Source organism: Pyricularia grisea, assembly GCF_004355905.1.
Source record: "Pyricularia grisea strain NI907 chromosome Unknown Pyricularia_grisea_NI907_Scaffold_2, whole genome shotgun sequence".
Lineage (NCBI taxonomy): Eukaryota > Fungi > Ascomycota > Sordariomycetes > Magnaporthales > Pyriculariaceae > Pyricularia > Pyricularia grisea.
The window spans coordinates 3,219,477-3,239,993 of NW_022156717.1; the positions used below are offsets into that span (position 1 = coordinate 3,219,477).

Below are 20,517 nucleotides of genomic sequence, written 5' to 3' on the forward strand. Positions count from 1 at the left end.
CCAGGTCCAGATTCTGGGGACCCACACGCCAACCGCAACCAGTCAGTCACAAACGACCGCCAGCCAACGTCCCTTGCGTCCTTTTGTAGCTACTTCGTAAACTTCTTTCCGGATTCATTTCGAGTGCAACGAATATCGACTTTGCAACCTCTACAACCAAGAGCGTTTGCATTCCGGTCACAAATTTTTTTGGAGAACTATCACAGCGTTCACTCCAGCATATCGGCGTTACTCGATTTTTTCTTGGCATGAATGGCAAGTGGACGGGTTAGAAATCTGCAGAGCTTCTCATGCTTGGCCCCGTTCTGCCACACAAGGACGAGGTGGCCCCAAGATTTGGTACTGCTCTTTACGGGATTTCAAGGCAGAATGTACGCAATGTTGGCTATACAGTGTCGTTTTGAGCCTCGTGTGGCTCTCAAGGGAAAGGAGGGAGGAATGCTTGCCAGACAAGCAATGTAGGTGGAACAGGTAACATCTTGGAAAAAGTGCCCAAAGTGGGCTGCTTGTGTAGGCTGGCCCACACATGTATTAACAGCTTCCTGCCAGAGAGAGGTAACAATCATTGCTGTTATTTTTGACGGACCCCAAGCTGTGGCAATGAGTTGGCTGTACAGCAAACGTGATAAAGAAACAGCCAAGGTTTGTTGTGATGTTGCTGCATGAACAAGTTTGAATAGCGGCCCGGCAGGCAACTCTGTTGACAAGCCAAGCTCCAAAGTCGGTCGCTGTATCAATGAGCAGTGGCTGCGCGATATATGCGGTTGGGCGGTCGACATTTGTTATTTTCGAGCATTGTCGATCGAATCCTCCGATGCACACTGCCTCTTACAACGCTGCCGCATGGCCAAGTGCAGAAACTGATTGTCTTGGGTGGCGATGGGAAAGTTTTTTAATCGGTCAGATCCTTAAATCCCCCCTTTACACCTCCTTAAACTCCTGTCAGATGACGCAAATGGATATGTTGGTACAAAGTACTGTAAGACCTGTGCCTGACGGTTCAAGACATCGGCGTGTTTGGGAGATGAAAGGTCGGGTCTTGTGAAGTAGGGCTCCAATCCAGTCCCATGCTTTTCGAGGTGACACTCAGCAAAGCAATTAGGTAGCAGGATTAAAGTGGTGGAGAAAGCGAAAAGCACTGCCCTCCTTCCGGTCATCGCCCTTACCAAATGGAGTAGTATGGAGCAACCTTGACCCCCTGCCTTATGGGGCTGTCATCCTGATCAACTCCACTATAGGTCAGATCGCATCAGCAAAGCCCACCTAATTCCCAGCCGGCGCCAACACCACCGACGACACCCACTTTCGTCTTTGCCCCGAAAAGGTTCAGCCTGGCCTCAGGGTCGTAATACTGGCTTTGATTACCGCGCGCAACACACATTTCTCCCCCAAAAAATGATGGCTGGCTGCGACTTCCTGCTGCTCGTGTTGACCAGGGAGTGGGGGGCTGGCACATGCAGGGCAAGCCCAAGGGTGTAGAACTTGGCGGCCGGCGGACAGTGGTGGGAGATGGCGAGATGGGTTGTCGGCGTATTCCTACGCGCAATCACTCCTTGCGAGTGCCTTGCATTTGGTCACCCCCGTCGCCAAGTCCTGCTTCAGACCTCGTTGGTACTTGCAATACACAGCCTCTTCTCGACTCCAGAAGTGTGAGAGTCGATCTTTTGCAACAACACCTGACTGGGATGTCACTCTTTTTGTTCTCCCTCACAAGGAAAAGTTTGATCGAGTAAATAGAAGGAAAGGATCGTGTCACCCAAATTCTTCTCCCGCGTACCTTTTTAAAGATTGATGCTTGGATTACAGTCCCGCATCACTCTTCTGCGCCGTTGATGTTCGAATCCTTCGCGTGATTGAAAGGGCGGGGACCGCACAAGGACGGAAACAGAGAAGCTACAGGCAGACATTCAAACCCTCCGACACAACCCACTGGCTGCCATCAATCAACATGCGCCGTGCCTCAACATGGCGGCTCAGATTCCCATGACGCCTTCTGCAAGAGACCTCCGCCGGCCCTCCGCAGCAGCCGTCTCGATGATGAGCGAGAACACTAGAAATCCCGACGAGCCAGGCGAATATGAAACCGTCGCGCGCCTCGGCCGCCGCCACACCTACCGTGGACTCGACGGACGCCAGCTCGCTGAGCGCGACGAGGACCTGCCAGACTGGAAGCCCGCGCCGCTGCGATGGCCGTTCCTGACCGTGCTGACTGCCGTCCTGTTTGCGCTGATGGCCGCCACCATTTATGCCGTGCAGACACTCCCCGCTGCCGATAGTAGAGGTGCGCTATGGCAGGCGGAGTCGGCAGCATCAGCGACGAATTTGGGGGACGTGACAGCGTCGAGCGACAAATTGTCCAGGCGCGCTCATGTAGTTAGGAGGGCTCCGGCGGAGCTATCTCCAGCCAAGACCTCTGCAACTGCGCAACCCAGTCCTGACCCGAGCCAGGGCACTGCAGAGAAGAAGGAACAGAATTCGGTCAGCTCGGCTAGTAATGCGCCGAGTACTGCTAATCGGGGACAAAGCGAAGCAGACAGGCAGAGGGAAGCCGACGAACGGAATAGGCAGCTTGACGAGCAAAACAGGCAAGAATCGGATCGAAAGAATGGTAAGGAGACTCCCGGAAATACGAACCCAGGAAGCACTTCTCCATCGGAAGGTCATAGCGAGTCGGAAAGGCAGAACGAGGCCGATGAAAGGAACAAAGAACTTGATGACAAGAATAAGGAGGAGTCGGACCAGAAGAACCGACCTGACCAAAGTCCAAGCCCGACCCCGACGCCAACCCCGACTCCGGAACCCACAGCGGGTCAAAACCCCGAACCTCCGACTTCAACGACAATTACCACAACCCAAACCCCACCGAGTTCACCGACAACTACCATAGCCCAAACCTCACCGACTGAGAAAACAGATACCGGCACGTCCACAACGACGTCCGCAACAACGTCCACGACAACGTCCACGACAACGTCCACGACAACTTCCACGACAACGCCTACAACACCATCAACCACAGAAACCGAGCCAACACAAACCCCTGGAAACGGCTTCCCGGGAGGGGGCAACAGTGGTGGTGGCGGTGGAAATCTTGGCGACGAATGCAGTGATCGTAGGCCTTGCGCCCAAGGGGTTTGCAGGAATAACAAGTGCACAGAGGAGTCAAACAACGGCGGTGGAGGAAATGTCGGCGATGCCTGTGGCGACCGAAGGCCTTGTGGTCAAGGTGCCGTCTGCAAAGACAACAAGTGCGTGGATGACAAGACCACAACCACCACTACGACTTCAACGAGCAGCACTACAACTTCCTCAAGTATTACCACTACAACCACAAATAATGCAAGTGGCGGGGCGGCTATTGGGGAGTCGTGCCGCTTCAGGCCTTGCTCTGAAGGTGGAAAATGTGAAAACGATCGCTGTGTGACAGACCAGCCCACCAGTGTCCCTCCACAAACCACCAGTGTCCCTCCACAAACAACCAATGCCCCTCCACAAACAACCAATGCCCCTCCACAAACCACCAGCGTTCCCGATAACGGCAGTGGAGGAGCCAAAATTGGTGAGAAATGTGGGGTATGGCCGGTTGCCCCCAGCTGTTCAGAGGGGAAATGTGTCAACGGAGTTTGCGCTGAGGACACACCAAACAACGATCCTCCTAACAACAATCCCCCCCAGAACGGCGGGGCGAAACTCGACCAGCCGTGCGGTATTTCCGCCCTATTGAACGGACCGAAGGATTGTGCTGAAGGCACCTGCAAGCTGTCAGGGTCGGGCTGGAAATGTGTTCAAGACAGCAATCCCCAACCTCAGCCTCAGCCGCAGCTGCCTCCAGCACCTAAGCTTGGAGACCGTTGTGGCGACTCGGTAGCCGTGCCTTTGGCGCCGAAGGACTGCACAGAGGGTCAATGTCAGCGCGGTTCCTCGGGTGTCTGGACTTGTGAAAAGGCGACTCAAAACCCGCCAGACGAGACACCACCAAATGGCGGCGGCGATGGCAGCGGCGATGGAGGTGGGCTCGTGAAGCTTCATGAAAAATGTGGAGGCATTGGATACACTGGACCTACACGGTGTGAGCAGGGCACATGCAAAGTCATTAACTCGTATCACTCACAATGCGTTGACGAGGGTTCTGCGAATGAACCTGGGACTGGAGACGGGCTGCCTAAGCTCTATGATAGATGTGGAGGTATTGGGTACACTGGACCTACAACCTGCGCACAAGGGACATGCAAAGTCATGAATCCATACTATTCGCAATGCGTTGATGAAGGCCCTGTGACTGGACCTGGAACCGATGCCGGGCTCCCTAAGCTCCACGAAAAGTGTGGAGGGATTGGATATAACGGGCCTACAACTTGTGCGCAAGGCACCTGCAAAGTTGTTAATCCCTACCACTCACAGTGTGTTGATGAAGCTCCTGTCACTGGACCTGGGAACAGCAACAATGTGACTAGTCCTGGGACCGGTGACAATCCTCCCAAGGGACCCAGTGATAACCCAACAAATACTCCAAAGCCTGGAGAAAACAACAGCGAGCCTGGAACTGGAACTGGAAACGGCAACGGCAATAGCAACAATGAGACTAGACCTGGATCTGGTGACAACCCTCCAAAGGGACCTAGCGATAACTCGGCGAATACCCCAAAGCCTGGGAAAAACAACAATTCGCCTGGTCAGGGTGTGCAACTATTTGGTCAATGTGGTGGGAACGGCTACAGCGGCCCTACCACCTGTTTGCTTGGCTCTTGCGTCAGGAAAGATGAGTCGTGGAGCGAATGCCGCCTCGATGACCCTTGGTCTAACAAGTCTGACGAGCCCCAGACCACGCAAGGATCCCAGTTGCCAGGGATTGGTGGGCCACGGCCAGGGCAGGAAGACGACAGCAAAACCACTACTCAAACAACACAGACCACACCCTCGCCTGATAGAAATCCGGTCAACAATGGCCAGAGCCAGCCGGAACCCACCAGAGCTCCTCTTATCAACAGTCCAGCCCAGACGGACAGACCTAAAGTTGACCGTCCAGAGGATGATCAGAAGGACGAGGATGCATCACCACAGGGTGGGGGTCGACCTTCCAAATCTGACAGTGAGACTACTTCCCGTCTAGGCAGACCAGCACCTGTGCCGACGACGAGGTTTGAATGGATTCAAGTCAAGACCATTACAACGACAGACAGCAAGGGAGACAGAACAACCTTGATCAGCACTCCAACACCTCAAGTACAGATTGACATCCTTACTTTGACTGATTCCGAAGGAAGATCGACAGTAACGACAATCACGAAAACGGTAGCACCCAGGACAAGCACATTGACCGACAGCAACGGGGTTCCCACGGCTACTATAACAGAATACGCTGCCATTCCGACTTCTGCCGCGCAGGCGAGCACTGCACCTGTCGAGGCCATGTCTCGTCTCAGCAGGTCTCAGCATTTTGCCGCATTTTTCCTTCCTCTACTCTTGGCCGTTGGCCTTCTTGCAGTAGCGCGCATGATCGAAACGACTGCTAGGCAGCTCCAACCATTCCATCGCATGACACATCCCTTTGGTGCACCCGCGGCGGAGTCTTTCTGTCAGCGTGTAGGCTTAATTGAGACCATCCCGATAGCCTTTAAGAGCCTCGCGATAAAAGGGGGTGTCTTACGCGATCCACCGGTATTGTTGCTCTCAAAGCTATTGTTGCTCCTCTCTGCTGTCTTGGTTCCCCTAGCCCCGGAGGCCTTGGCTCTCAGCATGAGTGAGAACTGTCGCCCTGAAATTGGGTATGAGGGTTGCACAGCCTCGGTCGCCATCTTCTCCGTGCCGGCATGGGCTGCAGCTGGAGTGATTGCTACAATGGCAGTGTTGGCGCTACTTCTTGTGGTCGGCCTCCAGAGATGGACGACGGGCGTAGCATCGAATCCATGGAGCAACGCTGGCATGGCATCCATGTGTGCCAATCCCGAGGTTAGAGCGATACTACTATCTCTGCCCAATGGTTTAGGCGCTCGACCTAGCGCGCCCGGGAAGAGACCCCCGAGAGAAAGCACCACCACCGGCAGAGTCATCACACACGAGCAGCTCCTCAATGCGGCAGGCGATCGAACGTTCCGCTTGGGTATGTTTCCGACTGAGGTGGGCACCGACGCCTCTTCGCTCAGGGAAAATGCCTCGGCCGACTACGGTGTTGTATTATGCAACAGCGGATCAGAAGGAAATTCCCTGACGGCCGCTGGCGGTGTCAACCCAGACAACATCGGCATAGCGATATCAACACCGATGACTGGGACAACCGCATTATCGACTGCAGACGAAGACATCGAGGAGTTCGAATACAGTGACGACGAGGACGAGGATGATCTCGGACCTGCTGATAATCGAGCCCCGCAAGGGGCGGGTAAATTCGCGCCACTGCAGCGACAGGAAGAACATCATCTGCCCTTCATGATGTTAACATATGGACCTCGGCTTGTATTTGTTGCCTCCGCTTGCGCCTTGCTTGTTGTCATTATGTATCATCAGAACAGCTCTGCGGACGGTGGTTTCGAGCGGTTCATGAACCAGGAGGGATTCGGGGCCCGGTTGCTATTCACCATCGTCGGCGTGGTAATAGCATTTTTCTGGGCTTCGTTCTTTACCAGTAAGTCTTCCATCACTGCATCTTTTTGACACTTGTCCGAGAACATGCTGCTAACACATGGTTCAGACATATCACTCATGAGCCCCTACCTGATGCTCTCTGTCGCTCCGCAACGCGCCGAACGCTCCATCCTAATCTCACCATCAAGCAACCCGTTCTCCGGCCTGTACCGCGCGATCCGCGACCGTCACTTCTTCCTCGCTGCCGTGGCTGCGACCGCGATCCTCGCCGAAGCCATGCCCATCCTCCTCCACAACCTACCCTCGCGGGGCGACCTCATCGCCTCGAAGTACTCGCCGCTCTACCAGGCCTGCACTTGGACCTCTGTCGGCATCCTCTGCGTCATGCTGGCAGTGATCACGACGTCCTTCTTCGTCAGTTGGCCCCACATGCCCTCGGACCCGAGCAGCCCGGCCGGCGCCATGTTTTACGTCTGCGACTCGCCCGGCATGGCGTGGGCGCTCGAGGGCACCGCGCTCCAGAGCCAAAGGGAGCGCGACAGCGGTGTCAGGGCGCTGGGCATGACGTACGAGTTTGGCGCCATGGAGGGCATGAGCGGTCGGAGGAGGGTCGGCGTCGACGCGGATGAGACGTCGGGCGCGGCGCTGGTCGACCAGCCTGAGGGTGCTGTTGTATAATTTTTTTTTTAAAAAAAAAAAAAAAAACTGTTTTGTTTCTTTTTTTGCATTCCAGGTCATAAAATATGGGAATGGGGCAAATTGGCGGGGGTGGTTATCTTTTGGCTTTGTTGTTTGTACGTACGTACGGCTGGGTATGATACCATTTGTATTTTTCGAGATAAAGAGGGAAGCGGGACAGCGGCATTTGGTCCATTGTTTCAGCGTTAAGTAATTTTCTTTTTTCTTTTTTCCTCATGTTCTTATCTCGGGAATAAGAAGGGATTCCCCTTCGTCTATAATGTTTTAGACTGTTGATCTTGACATATAATACAGCATATATACATTATCACATATAATTTGTTCGGCATATCCAACATTTTTTGACATTTGTTTGAGAAACGAAAAGAAAAGTACCCGGTAGATACTCCATCCATGCTGCAAAAAGCGACTTACTTCTAGAAAAGCTCGCAACTTTATCAAACCATGCAGTTGTTTTCCTTTCGAGTATTTTTCCTTGGTTACTTTTCAGGTTGCCTTACTTGTGACCGATCCCCTCCCTAAAATCTGAGCAGAGAAGGTCTTCTTTTTTTGTAACATTATGGGTCGTCATTTGCGCGATTTCCGATGAAACATGACAGCTTACTCCTTTTTGAGTTGACCTTGTTACCCTTTTTTTTGCGCGGAGATGTTATTGACCTTTTTTTTTTTTATATATATATTTCTGCTTCCCGCAATTCACGTCCAGTCTTGCTGATTTTCGTCCTGTCTTGCCAGGATATAAAGGCTCGGGTAGCTTCACAGCTCTAGATTAGTCTAGTCTTTTTCTTTTTCTTTTTTCTTCTTTTTTTTTTGGATCTCTGGGATGGCAGTGATGAGGCAAGAGGCAAGAAGAGGCAAGAAAAAAGGGGGTAAATAACAATGCGAAAAAAGCTACAGTGTACGCTATTTGTTTTTTCTGTATAATGGAAAATCCGGGCCCCTCGATCGCATTGGCGACAGTGTTGTTCATTCATTGATCGTACAAAAATAAAACTTATGAGTAACTTATAAAATGAAATAGAAAAAGAGTCCCGTCTTCAGCTTCATGTCCTGCAGAAGCATCCAGGAAGACACACCAGGGGAGCATTTAAATAGAGGTTGGGGGCTGACGTGAGTCAACTGCCATCACAACCGTAACAACCATTCTTGCAAAAGAATAATAGAGTTGTGTACAAAGGAAAAGCGGGGGCAAAAGTTGTGTTGTCTTCCCGGAAGCTGGAGAACCATCTCCAGTATGGTCCGCGCGGCCATTGTCGAGACGACATGACACCCTCCTCGCAAAAAAACAAGAAGCCTTTATTGCTTGGGAGCGGATGTTCTGCCGCCGCAGTCGACGCAGTCGCAGATGCACTCCCAGTCGCCGCCTCCGTCGAGCACGCATTCGGAGTAGCAGACGTTGGGGTCCTGCTGGGCAGGGGTGGCGCGGGGGTTCAGGGAGGCAACCGAGGCCATGCGGGCGACGATCTCGGCGCCGGTGTATGAAGCCGGCGAGGAGAGGATGTCGACTGACCGAGCGACCTCGGCTGGGGAGGCCGGGGCGGCGATGGCCATGCCGGCGGCAAGGAGCAGGGTAAAAGCGTTGGACCTCATGATGACGGGGTTTGAAGCTTTTTTTTTCAAGTTATATATTTCGTTCGTAAGGGGATATCGTTATTTGTCGTAAAGAGGAAATCAGTACCGCCTGGGTGTGTGTGTGTATACAGACAGACGATCTTGTCGCTTGTCTGGTGTAATATTTTTTCCCTAGTTGGAAATGAAGATCGTCAAGCCAAAAGACTGTAAAAAGAGCGACTTTTACTGTTTTACTGCTGAAGTTGGCTTATGGTAGTGGAAGCTTGTCACACTTGCCAATAGAACGGAATAAAAAGAAGAAAAAAAGAGTGTCGGGAGTTGTTGATCCCCAGCTGCAGATCAGAGGGTTTGTCGTGGATAAGAGAAGGACCGACCACAGTTGGAGGAAAGCAGAACAAATAAAAAAAAAAACCAGAAAAAGAAAAGAGTTTGCAAATCTTTAATTATAGGTTATGCATGAAGTGGTTATTTTGCCCCAGACCCCAAAAAGCGCCCCCTTTCTTGTCATTGTTGAGACAATCGGCTTTGCGAGGCGGGGAAACCCTCTCTTGGTACTTCGTGTTCACGACAACCCTACCTAGAATATGTGATAACGGCCTGGTAGTGCAGACACAAGACAGCAAGGGGAGATCAGACGACTGGCCGGGGTGTGTTGTACGAGATAGAGGGCCCGACAGGGCTGTGTACAGCAGGGACCAAGAGGAGCAACCCAAAGACTCGGAGGTTTCCTTTTTACCCCCGACCCTGTTTTTGGAGCACTCCAGAACATGTCAAAGGAGAGGGGGGGAATAAGGGGCCGGGGGTGTAATTGTGTGAAGTAAGGTGTATGGGAAATATGAAGTTGGTCCAAGAAACGCGTGGCGATACGGTTTGTCTGGGCCAAGCCACCTGTGGGCTTGTCGCTTTTGTAGCGAAGATATTGGGTGTGGGTGGGTTTAGGGGTTGAACGGGCGAGCATAATGAGAATTAAACGGGCGCAATGTTGTAGAAATTCAAATTCGCCCTCTCCCGCTGATGCTCTTTGGCTGGTTCGTCGAGAAAACAAAACGCATTAATACCCAGGTTCGGCGTGCGCCGAATGAGATATTTACCAGAGGTTATGCCGTACAATACAGCACGGTACGTGGGCAGGTATTAAATGTGCGTTACCTATATTACCAGGAGGTAAAATAGACTTTCTTTGGATATCTATCTGCGTCCAGAATCGATTGTCGGTTGTCGCAGTAGAGTTCGTCTCCAGCTGGCTGGTGCAATAGCCTGTTACAGGTCAAGGCAAATGGAGACTAACAGCCTAGGTAAGGCAGACGATTCCTTCTTTTTACCATAAAAAAGCACCGTGCTACGCCTCTGCATCTGCTGAAACAGGTGAGTGGACCCTCGCTCTCTGTACACGGCTGGTTGGACTAGGGTTCCGATCCACGGCTTCTGTTGCACTGGAGACTTCCTCCGGACAGAAACTGCATTAAGAGTCCCCCAGGGTTTTCACGAGCTACTTTTATGTCGACTTGGCTCAATGCAGCAACATTACGAATTTAACAGCCGTGCCTTCTGTCGGGGCATGATTCGCGATTGGATACTCGGGAGGGAAGTGGGCAAATAAGGAACCAGCTAGTTTTGCGGTAGACTAGGTAGAACTGTCTAATACGGAAGCAAAAGTTAGCAAGTATCAAGAGTAAGGCAATTCACGTAGAGTTGGTTTATGTAAAAAAGTAGTTCGTGGTTGACCAAGATGGCGGGCGAATCGGGATACAAAATGAGGATTGTGGTGGATTTAATTGGGATTTATCCAGTTCAGTCAAGTTTCAGATGCTCAGCTTGGATAACCTTACAGTAGCTCGGTTTGGGATGACAGGCATCCTCACTTTTTTTTTACGGGGTACAGTACTTACTGTACTTACCCTGCTTCGGTTGGGCCGCCCAGAACGCGACCAGGGTCCATCCTGTAGAAGTTTTCTAGAGCCGTTGAGACGCATAGCCGGGCCCTGTTTGCTTGGCCATCCTTCTTAGCCTTAACTGACTCATGCATCTTTGGAATAGGGTGGTACCTACCTAAGGTACGTGGTAGATAACAAGATTGAGTTCCAGTGAAGGAAGGTGCACCTGGTTAATATCTACCATAGTAGTGACTTTGCAAGCTTGCTCTAAAAAGAAAGAGCCGAAGACCAGACCTTACGGCAGTACGTACTCTGTAAGCTAAGGCACGGCACTAAGTAAACGTGCCGTGCCGTGCATTCATTATTAGTCATCACCATAATAACTCCAACGGTCAACTTTAACCCTATCGGACCATCGGCCAGCCATTCAATTCGTTGCATGTCATTTTTGCCTCGTTGTCAAACCAAACCCCCAACCCGTGCAACGAATAATCTCTACTGTAACTCCTCCCAGTGGCCCACTCTTTGCACCACATCGAATGTTTCGCGATCGCTTGCCAGAGCCCGAAGCCTCGAACACGTGGGTTCCCAATTCCCTGCTAGTGTCGTACATCCCAGCGCATCTGAAGTCCTCCTTGTGTCAAAGGTACCAAAAAAAGATACAACATACCACTATATCGACTGCTCCTACTATATATCACAAACAATCGATATATTATACCCCGCCATCAATTGGAGCGACATTCCCATCCAAGAATTGCTACCTAGGTAGCTAACTCCCGGCCTCGTCAGCCTCGGAATTCGGGTGATCAAGTGTGGTTTGATGTGGACCCTTTGGATCGTTCACGGATACGGCACGGCGGTTACAGAAACCTACTCCCGTCGGCTCTGTCATCCGTTGCCGGGTCAAGGGCCGAAGTGAACTTTGCATAATGTCAACCTTTGCGGAATCGAGTGGCTCATTTTCTGGCCATGATCTCTTGAACTCGTCCGGTACCGGGCAAAATGTTCTTTTTTCACAAGACAGAGAGGCTGAGACCAAAGTTGTTCGTCACTACCCTCTCGACCTTCCAGGTCTGTCGTTTGAAAAATATGAACATCGACGGCTGGGCGTCCGTGAGGCGCTGGTCAATCGCCTTGTGGTCGACATAATGGGCTCAACGAGGGCAACCCATGCTGCCAAAGAACTGGAAATGCGCAGTCCTTTGAGCTCTACAACCATACCCGACACATTCCCAACTATGGGGGAGATGAGGCAAGCTTTGGAGCTTGAGCGCGACCTTTGGTTACTGGAAGACATGGCTCACCTCAAGCCAGCATACAAGCCATCGCGAGATGCGCGCTTGAGCAGGCACTGTAGCCGGCGGGGATTGAACAGCGCAACAGACGGCTCAACATGGCAAAGCTCATGGACATTGTGTGACAAGATCTTGGATTTAGTACAAAGACATTATATTGAGGTGGATGAGGCGGCCACAAGGCAATGGTTTCGTATCATGCGACTCCCACAGGGTCCGATACAGCCTTTCAGGCCCAAGCCCCCGACCGCCGGGGCACTGGCCGATCCCACGAGAACTATGAGCGCAACTCCTCGCTCCAAGCCGCGTCGAGGCACACGTGCTGCAGTTGTGCAGTCCTGTGAGGCTAGACGCAATCACAGTCGCTCACAAGATAGAGGTGTACACGTCTCGGTCGACGCCCTCAGGTATCACCGACAGTCCCTGGAGAGGTTTGCCAAAACCCAAGATAGTATGCGTCTGTACGACGGGGGCGCGGTAAGGCCATGGAACAATCAGGTACTCGACTTTAGCCGTTCAATCACTGCTCACCAAATCAGCATGATCGGGCATGAGTCGATAACGCCCATGTGGCCGCATTCCCGCGTCCTCAGGCGATTTAAGATTCGCGTTGCGTGGAAACACCGTCGCAAACTAAAAGATCCGCTGTTCTTGACAGCTCACCCTCCTTTTAGCCCGGATCCATCTCGTGGGCCCTTCAGATACTATGCGCAGGATTGCAAGTTAGACAAGCCAACCAAGAGGAAGCGTTCACTGAGCGAGCCCCCGCCCGGCATGTTTGCGCATGCCAAGCTTCCACGACCGGCCCATCACGGCCCTATAATTGAAATGGAGATTGCATACCCGCGTTTATCGCTCGCCCAGGTAGATCGGCGTTCGAGACGGAGAAGTCTTGATCATGGAAACATCGAGGATATGCTGGGCGCCGCACCCATTCGAGGGGACCGGACTCTGACCTATTGTTCATCTGATCAACAAAAGGACCCATCAGCAAACAATCATGGCAGTCGAACGGGTGGTCTTCAGGACCCTTGCCCCTCGAGTGTTGAAAGAATGAGACCCGGACATTGCAAAGGACCAATGATAGTGCAGAAAGGTGTCTGGTGTCCTACTTGTGATTCTTTCCATCCGCTCTCTGATCTTCATAACCTGACCCTCGAGGCGGGGCCCGTCCAAACTATATATCACTCAGGGGATGAATCCGGCCTGTCCCCAAGATTCAGCTGGGCCAGGGAGGAAGATGGGCTTGGCAACCTTCAGAGGTGGACTGACTCTTTGCCCCCTACGGAACTTTCATCCACCACCGTCTGCTCCAACTGCACAGGGGCAGGCCACCCAGAAACCTACTGCTTTCTGCGCTGTGGTCACTGCGGCGCTCTTGGTTGTGATGTAAACCCAATGGACCAGGAGCGGCCCAAGTTCCAGATCGTTCGCTCTCAGCCGCCTGCTTTGCCTTCAAGATACCACCATGCGAACGAATGTGAGGTGCCCAAGCGGAACCGGTGTAAATGTGTCTCTTTTCCGACATTTCATACCGCAAAAGACTGCACAGTTACATGCTCCCGGCCCTGTGGAAACCCCTGGCCACCAGGTCATTTCCGGCACAGAAATGCTATGACTTGCGTAAGATCTGCCCCGTGAAAGCTTTCCCCGAGGGTTCCAACCCCCTTTTTTTTCCTTACTCCTATACTGACACAGTCTTCTCGTCTGTCTAGAAATACCGTTGCTGCATGTGCGGTATACGCGGTCATGCAGGCAAGGACTGCCACCTGACCAAAGATTCCTGCCTATGCGGCGCACACCACCTCGGCCAAGACTGCGGCTGGAAGCCCGAGTGTCGCGTCCCGGGGTGTGGCCGATACCACTGCAGATTCCACTGCCGGCGCTGCGACGCCGTCCGGACGCCCAAGGGCAGCAATCCCGACCCGGCCCTCCGCTTCCGCCTCTGTGCCGAGTGTACAGCGGCAGAGGTGAAGCGGGAAGACGAACAACATGCCGCAGACGCCGCCGCCATCTGGTCCAGACTTGTCGCCGACGCCGACGTTCGATACCGCCAGATGGACCAGACCCCGGCAATGCTTGTCGATTCGCCCTTTGAACTCTTCCGGGAGACGCTCGCGGGGTTGAACGTCGGCGTGCTCCGCGACCTGTTCTGGCCCGGCCCCGTGGATCTGCCCACGGCCAAGTCCAACTATGTCAATTTCCAGATGTCGCAGCTGCGGTATGGCTGTCGCAGGATGAGCAAGCTTTTTCTCGCGTCGGTGGATGGCCAACTGCCAGGAGAGATGCCCCGTAGCGGGCCGGTCGAGACTATGGTGTTTCTCGAGAGCGTGATGGACTGCGCGGCGAGGGAGAAGCGAGCATCAATGCACGAGGAGCCGGCAAAGGGCAAACAGGTTGTAGACAGATAAGACGGGCTGATTGGAAGACGATGGCGCTTCTACCTTAAGCCTTTATTTTGATATTTTCTTGGTACATCAGTGGAGGTAAAAACTTTTTTTTTTATCATTCACTAGGTGAAGGCTGATATTGGTATATATACACGCAACAAGCCATTGTTGCTGATATGAACAAAACAACCTTTTTTTTTGGAATTTACAGCTCAGAATAGAAGAAAAGAAGATAACCACCCATTCAAGATGAACTAAACAAAATGGCTAAAGTGAGCAAAACTCCATTGCGTCCATGTGAAAGTGACGTCCAGGTATCTTTTGATGAATGAAAAGCACAAAAAAAGGAGATCAGAGTGTTTTGGTACGTGTGTTTGGTAGTTCGTTCCCAAATAGCAAAAAAGGGTATTAAGACAATAGTATGGGGGATGAGGTATCAAAAAGAAGAAATATGGAAGTGGCATGGTGTTTTAGGAGAAGCAAGTTGCTTTCTGATGGCCGGTCTGCTATACAAGCTTTTTAAGACTTTTAACAAGGCTGATGAGCCGTATTTTTTTTAGTGCAAAGAGTGACGACTCTTTGTCGCGCAATTTCCGTATGTGGGAGAGTGGAGAGAGGATCGATGAATGCCTAGTCGTCGTCCTCATCGACCCAAGCCCCAGCGCCCGCTGTGGAGGCGCCCTTGGGAACGTTTATGTCGGAATCGTCATCGTCCTCGACAATGAAGCTCGTTCCGAGCGCCTCTTTGCCCTGCCGGATCATGGCCTGCATCTGGGCATTCAGAGCCTCCATGCGGGCATCTGTGTCGCGATCCTGCTTGCGCCTCTGGGCCAAGATCTTCTTGGAGTTGTCCGAGATCAAAGGGCTGCTACACTCGACGGCGGCTTTGTCCTCCTTGGTGGCAACCCCATGGATAAGAGAACGGCGGCGTGAGCTAGGCGTCACGGCGCTGTGGGCACGCCTGTGTGCGCGGACAGATGACGCAGAGGAGCATGTCGAAGAGGAAGATGATGCTATGCTCATCGTTCTGCTGTCACTGTCGAATTGATTGGTAGGGGTCCGGATTGGCGACGCCAGGGAGACCGACTGACGACGGGTCTCGGGTTCCGTGGACTTGGGACGAGCAAAAGCATTGGGATTAGGGCTAGTGCGTATCGAAGCCACAGGCAGTCGACTAGGGGTTGAGGTGGTGACGGGAGAGAACTGAGCATTACAAGGCGTCGCGGGGGAGCGCGGTGTGGCGTAGCTGGCTGGCTGACGAGATGTCAAGGTGGCCGAGCCGGCGTGAGAAACCCGAGATGCTGGTCGATGATTCAGAGCTGGAGACGATGCTCTTGAGGGGGTGCTGTTGGCGTTGACAGCCATACGTGAGACCGGGACGCTGATGCGCCGGTTGTAGGACGTGGCAGTGGAGGATGCATAATTCGACGGAAATGATGCCTCGCTCGACGGGTACGGTCGCTTTTCTTGGCACACTGACGAGCGTATATTGCTACGGCTCGGGCTCTGCCCGCGGACAACACCAGTAGGATACTCGGAGAATCTGCGACCAGGGGTACCAGGCCTGTTCGAGTTATCCACCATGACCCATTGCTGCAGGTCCTCGGGGGCTCTGGGAACGCCGGAGAGCTGCCTGCGCTTTACTGCTGGCCGCGATGGCGATGACGCTGGGTCTCGGTCCCGGATTTTTTCACACCGGAGTACGTCTGGGTGATGAATTTCACCCCCACCATTCCCAAAGACAATTGGGTTGCTAAGGCCAAGGCCTCCTGTAAGATCGTTGTTGGAGGGCACACGGCGGGGCATCCTGTTTCCGGTGCGGGTTGGTTGGACAGGATATGTATCTCCTGAACCGGCTTGGAAACCCGCAAACGTGCTAGATTTGACGAATTCCCAGCATTTTCCAACACACTTCCCGATAATGTTTATGGGGGTGTTGACCGCGAATGCCGTCCAACCGTTGCCCGGCCACCGAGGTAGCAGATTTGGGCTTCCAGGTGCTGTAACATCGGTATATAGTAGTCTTGCCACTGTTCGCAATGTTGGTGTCGAAAGGGTCTGGGTCAAAAAAGGGTCTTCTTCCATCTCGCAATGTGATCGCTTTGAAGATATTGTAGAGTTATATCCCATAGTCCTTCTATCGTCAACGTCTAAGTGGTTGACTCCAAGATCGTCGTCCAAAAGAGCCGATTGCTCCACTTCGTTTGTGCCGGGAGTCTCGATGTGACCAGCCAGGACGTAATAGGGCTCCTTTTGACCAGTCTCACGCGGGGTTAGAAGGCTACCTGGGTTTCCGAAGTATCCGGTTGATGATGATAGGGCGCTATAAGAACTTTCCACTGGGGTGTGGGACACTGGAGTCTGCGACTCATGCGAAGGCGCAGACGCGCGGCTGGATATCCACGAAGGTCTCGGGGTTGCACGTCGTCTTTTGGAGTAGGAACTTGCTGGTGTCGGTATCGCTGGGTGGTCGTTGTTTCGCGACCTGGATTTGGGTATGCTGAAAAGAGAACTCGACGGCGAGGTAGCCACGGGTGCTCGAAATAGGTCTGCGTTGAGTGCCGGGCGGCGGGGTGTGCCGGGACTCTCGAGGTGAAAAGCCCCAGGCACGTGTAACTCAGAATAGGACATTCTTTTTGAGTTTTGATATCCGAGTAAAGTTAGGATGTATAGTGGTGTTGGGTTCGGTCGTGCGTCTGGAGTCCGGGCGCGGTACGCTAGATATTTTAAGTATGGCTGCAGCTGATGGGCTGTTGGCCTTTTCGCCGGCGGTTTCCAGAAAATGGCCGGGATGTTGATGTTTTGACCGTGATATATCTCTCAAGCTTCCATTGTTTTGTTTTGTTCTTCGCTCGGCGATCAACGGGGGATTGTTGATATGATGTGCAGTGGGGGGAATGTCAGAAGCAACTGACTGTGCCGATAAAACACGGGACGAAGCTGTGTGCTTCGTACAGAAAACGAAATTTGTTTGTTTTGGCCGAGTCACACAATACTTCCAATGTTTGGTCGATGTTTCCTGTACAAGGTTTACGTGGGAGAAATGAATGGGTGGTCTGTCTGGTCTTGCTGGTCCGCCTGTCTGCCGATTTGTCACGCGAGCCTTTGCAGAAGCTGTGCAGGACCCTTGTTGATGCAGTACAAGTGCAGTAGTAGCACGCACCTGCAACCTCCGTGCTTGGGAGAGAAAAAAAAAATATCCAAGGAGGATTAATTGGGGGGTGAACTGAACGACGGTTCAGGGCGAGCGGTCTGGGTAAAATAAAATCAACAAGCGCGGAATCCGATTGGGTTGGGTCGATTTGCTGGCATTTGAACTACGTCAGTCCAACGCCACGTTCTCGACTGTCTATGGCCGGTTTCTTTAAAACTGCTGTACAGATCGATCGCGACGGGTTTGTTATATGTCAACCTTTCCGCTTCCCCCGTAGGAGAAATTCAACAAAAAAACTTCGTCAGACCGCCATCGTCAAAAGGACGAGTCGGCATGAGTTCTAAGGGGCATCAAACCCTTGATAAAGGTAGCGGTGAGGGAGAGAAAAGAAAGACCCTTGAGTTTCTTCTCACCCCCTTCCCCAGATCTCTTCCTCCACTTCCAAGACGTAGCTATGACCCACTTGATGCTCATAGCTACCCACTTTCCGTTGCTGGGGCAAACAAGCTATGGTGGAGTAGGCTAAAGTAAATACTCAGCCCCGCTAACCGCGCCTCACCCGTTGTCGATTCGCGCTACTCGAAAGCCCCAAACCCAACGTGCCTTGCGTGCCACCAAAAATTTCACCCTTGCACGTGGTCCTTTAAATTGGAACAGACTGTAGCTTATCGCGTTGCCGGGAACAACGCATCTACTAGCGTGGCAGGAAGCAAAGCCTGCGATGATGAGCTCATTGGACCAAACCACTAAAATAAAGCCTCTTTTTCTTTGCATCCGTTCACCGCAAACAAAACGCACTGATCACGTCTGCTTTACGATCTTTATTGTTGCTTGGGAATCCTCAGATCATGTCTATGCTAGTCTAGGGGAAATAGAGCAATGAATCTGCGCTAACGCCATAGTGAAGACAGTCCTAACTGTAAATGAATTGACGAGACATGAGAAGAACCAGACAGAAGATATGCACAACTACTTTATGCATGCCGAATGCCTGCCGCCATCCGTGGGATTTACTTCTCCTCGGGCTTGCTGTAGTATGCGTCTGACTGCTCGATATGAGAGGCCGACACGCCGCCGTCGACGCCCGCCTCCCCCCTGACGTGGTTCCTCCCGGCCCAGAACGCCTCGCGCTCCTTCAAGATCTCCTCGCCGCGCGCAATCATCTCGGGGAGGACCATCTTCTTGGCCACCCACGCAAACTCCCCGAGGTCCAACCTGCCCTCGCCGCGCTTCTCGTACTCGACCATCTGGCATATGAGCTCCATCTTGTCGATGTCGTGAACGTACTTGCTCTCCAGGGTTTCCGAGTCTTCGTACTCCTGCCATATGGCGCGCATCTCGGCGCCCACCGTGTTGCCGCCGCCGTAGACGTTGCTCAGGAGCGTCGAGGTGATGTAGTCCATGGTGGCGGCCTCGCGGCGCGCCTTCTCGGGCTTTGCGACACCGTCGACGGGGGTTATGTCGCCGACTAGGGACTCGGCCATGTCGTGGATCAAGCACATCTTGATGCACTTGTTCAGGTCGAGGCGGGGAGCGAGTGCGGGAGGCGCGAGCATCGACATCAGGGACATGCGGTACATGTGGTCGGCGATGGATTCACCCCTGTGCACATGGCGGAAACCAATGTTCAGGTTAGCTACTACGATTTGGTGAGTGTAATGGTAATCGATTAAAGCAACGGATCGGTTTGCGCTACCTCTCAATTCCAAAACGGCGCCATCCCTCGCGCTTGGTCGTCTTCAGCCTTTCGAGGAGATGAAAGTATGGTACCGGAGAATCCGATCCTTCCGTCGGTTTGCCGGTAGTGAGAGTGTCCAGCACCTTTTCGGGCGTCCATTCACCTTCAACTATTGGGTTGGGAACAACTCCTGGGTCTGTAGATATTTGTATGACTTTTGGTTAGCCACACCGTCCACCATTGGCTCTTCACTCCGTTTAAACATCTCTCACCAACCTTTGAATCCTTTTTGGACGAAAGCCTCCTCCTTGGCGCTGCCACTCTCAACCGCCGTAGGGATCATGGTTTGTCTCGTTGTGTTATTCCTGGACCAGATATATCGACAGTGTATGACAGGTAGTTTTGCTTTCGTCACTATTCTTCCAGTAGACAAGGTGTTTATGTCCACACACAGACACTTCTTAGAAGTGCAGACTTGGGATCCTCCTATCGGACGAGAGCTTCCTTTTCTACTTTATGTTTTGCGATAGTATGGTGATTTTGCTTTTATTTTTTGTTTTCTGTTTATACCTTATCGGTGCTTTGCGGGGTATTAGCTGGTGGGGGTGAGAACAGATGAGCAAAAGAAACGCGCAAGGAACGGAAAAAGAAAGAGGTCTTCCATGACAATCAGCCACAGGTAACAGTCAGATACTTACGGGATGTTTTGCACTATCTCGCCAACAATCTTTCGCGACAAGACCAAGAGTCAGTTGGATGGTTGGATGGTCGGATGGTTCAACAAACTCGCGTACGCGCAGTGGAAATGTGCTCGAATTCATTGGCTGCGCATCCACTGTTGGTGCTCCACTGCTTAACCAAGACGGGTACCTGAGCGCCCCCCGGAGGGGCTGAAGCCGCGGGGTTTCTCCTGGCTTTATGGCTGACGTCAAAAAGGACAAGGAAGACCAATGAAGAGAACATCGAGTACTCCGTACACGATTTTTCTCATCAAACAATCCAGTCGCCAATCATTGGTCAAACAAACTACTCGATATCTACCTAGTCATCACAAGTATTGACTTTGTGGCGGCCACACCATGTCAATCATCCAGAACACCTAGACTCACTTCAGTTTAGCAGTCAACAGCGGATGCGTACATCCACGTTATACCCCGTTACCCCGTCGCTCATCTTGATCACGGCCGAACTTGGAAGAAACTATGAATTATCATCACGCATCAGAAGACGTCAACAGCACAGTAGTCAACAGTCGTTCTTAGTCACCTTG

General features: G+C 52.3%; 5 protein-coding genes across 5 annotated transcripts; 2 read left to right on the forward strand and 3 right to left on the reverse strand.

The window, feature by feature from the left end:
* Positions 1–1,965: 1,965 nt before the first annotated feature.
* On the forward strand, positions 1,966–7,623 carry PgNI_03549 (uncharacterized protein; the record flags this gene model as incomplete). The annotated part of the gene is made up of 2 exons (XM_031123603.1): positions 1,966–6,622; positions 6,689–7,623. 2 exons carry the CDS (start codon positions 1,966–1,968, stop codon positions 7,258–7,260), a joined length of 5,229 nt encoding a protein of 1,742 aa, XP_030983357.1. The 3' UTR covers positions 7,261–7,623.
* A 954-nt stretch (positions 7,624–8,577) lies between these two features.
* PgNI_03550 (uncharacterized protein) lies at positions 8,578–8,871 on the reverse strand (the record flags this gene model as incomplete). Its single annotated transcript, XM_031123604.1, has 1 exon — positions 8,578–8,871. One exon carries the CDS (start codon positions 8,869–8,871, stop codon positions 8,578–8,580), a length of 294 nt encoding a protein of 97 aa, XP_030984093.1.
* Positions 8,872–11,659: 2,788 nt separating this feature from the next.
* Positions 11,660–16,340, forward strand: PgNI_03551 (uncharacterized protein; the record flags this gene model as incomplete). Its single annotated transcript, XM_031123605.1, has 2 exons — positions 11,660–13,648; positions 13,741–16,340. The coding sequence occupies 2 exons, from the start codon at positions 11,660–11,662 to the stop codon at positions 14,434–14,436; spliced, it is 2,685 nt and encodes an 894-aa protein (XP_030984506.1). The 3' UTR covers positions 14,437–16,340.
* On the reverse strand, positions 15,046–17,046 carry PgNI_03552 (uncharacterized protein; the record flags this gene model as incomplete). The annotated part of the gene is made up of 1 exon (XM_031123606.1): positions 15,046–17,046. One exon carries the CDS (start codon positions 17,044–17,046, stop codon positions 15,046–15,048), a length of 2,001 nt encoding a protein of 666 aa, XP_030983334.1.
* A 1,227-nt stretch (positions 17,047–18,273) lies between these two features.
* PgNI_03553 (uncharacterized protein) lies at positions 18,274–19,944 on the reverse strand. The gene is made up of 3 exons (XM_031123607.1): positions 19,524–19,944; positions 19,266–19,443; positions 18,274–19,171 (listed from the first exon to the last, which is right to left on the reverse strand). Exons 1-3 carry the CDS (start codon positions 19,588–19,590, stop codon positions 18,580–18,582), a joined length of 837 nt encoding a protein of 278 aa, XP_030985766.1. The 5' UTR covers positions 19,591–19,944; the 3' UTR covers positions 18,274–18,579.
* Between the last annotated feature and the right edge of the window lie 573 nt (positions 19,945–20,517).

Bases quoted from the DNA above. Each gene is read 5' to 3' on its own strand.
- PgNI_03553 (XM_031123607.1), bottom strand. From the start codon at position 19,590: ATGATCCCTACGGCGGTTGAGAGTGGCAGCGCCAAGGAGGAGGCTTTC. The intron at 19,444-19,523 runs GTTGGTGAGAGA...AAATATCTACAG, and splicing joins CGTCCAAAAAGGATTCAAAG to ACCCAGGAGTTGTTCCCAAC. The intron at 19,172-19,265 runs GTAGCGCAAACC...CCATGTGCACAG, and splicing joins CGCCGTTTTGGAATTGAGAG to GGGTGAATCCATCGCCGACC.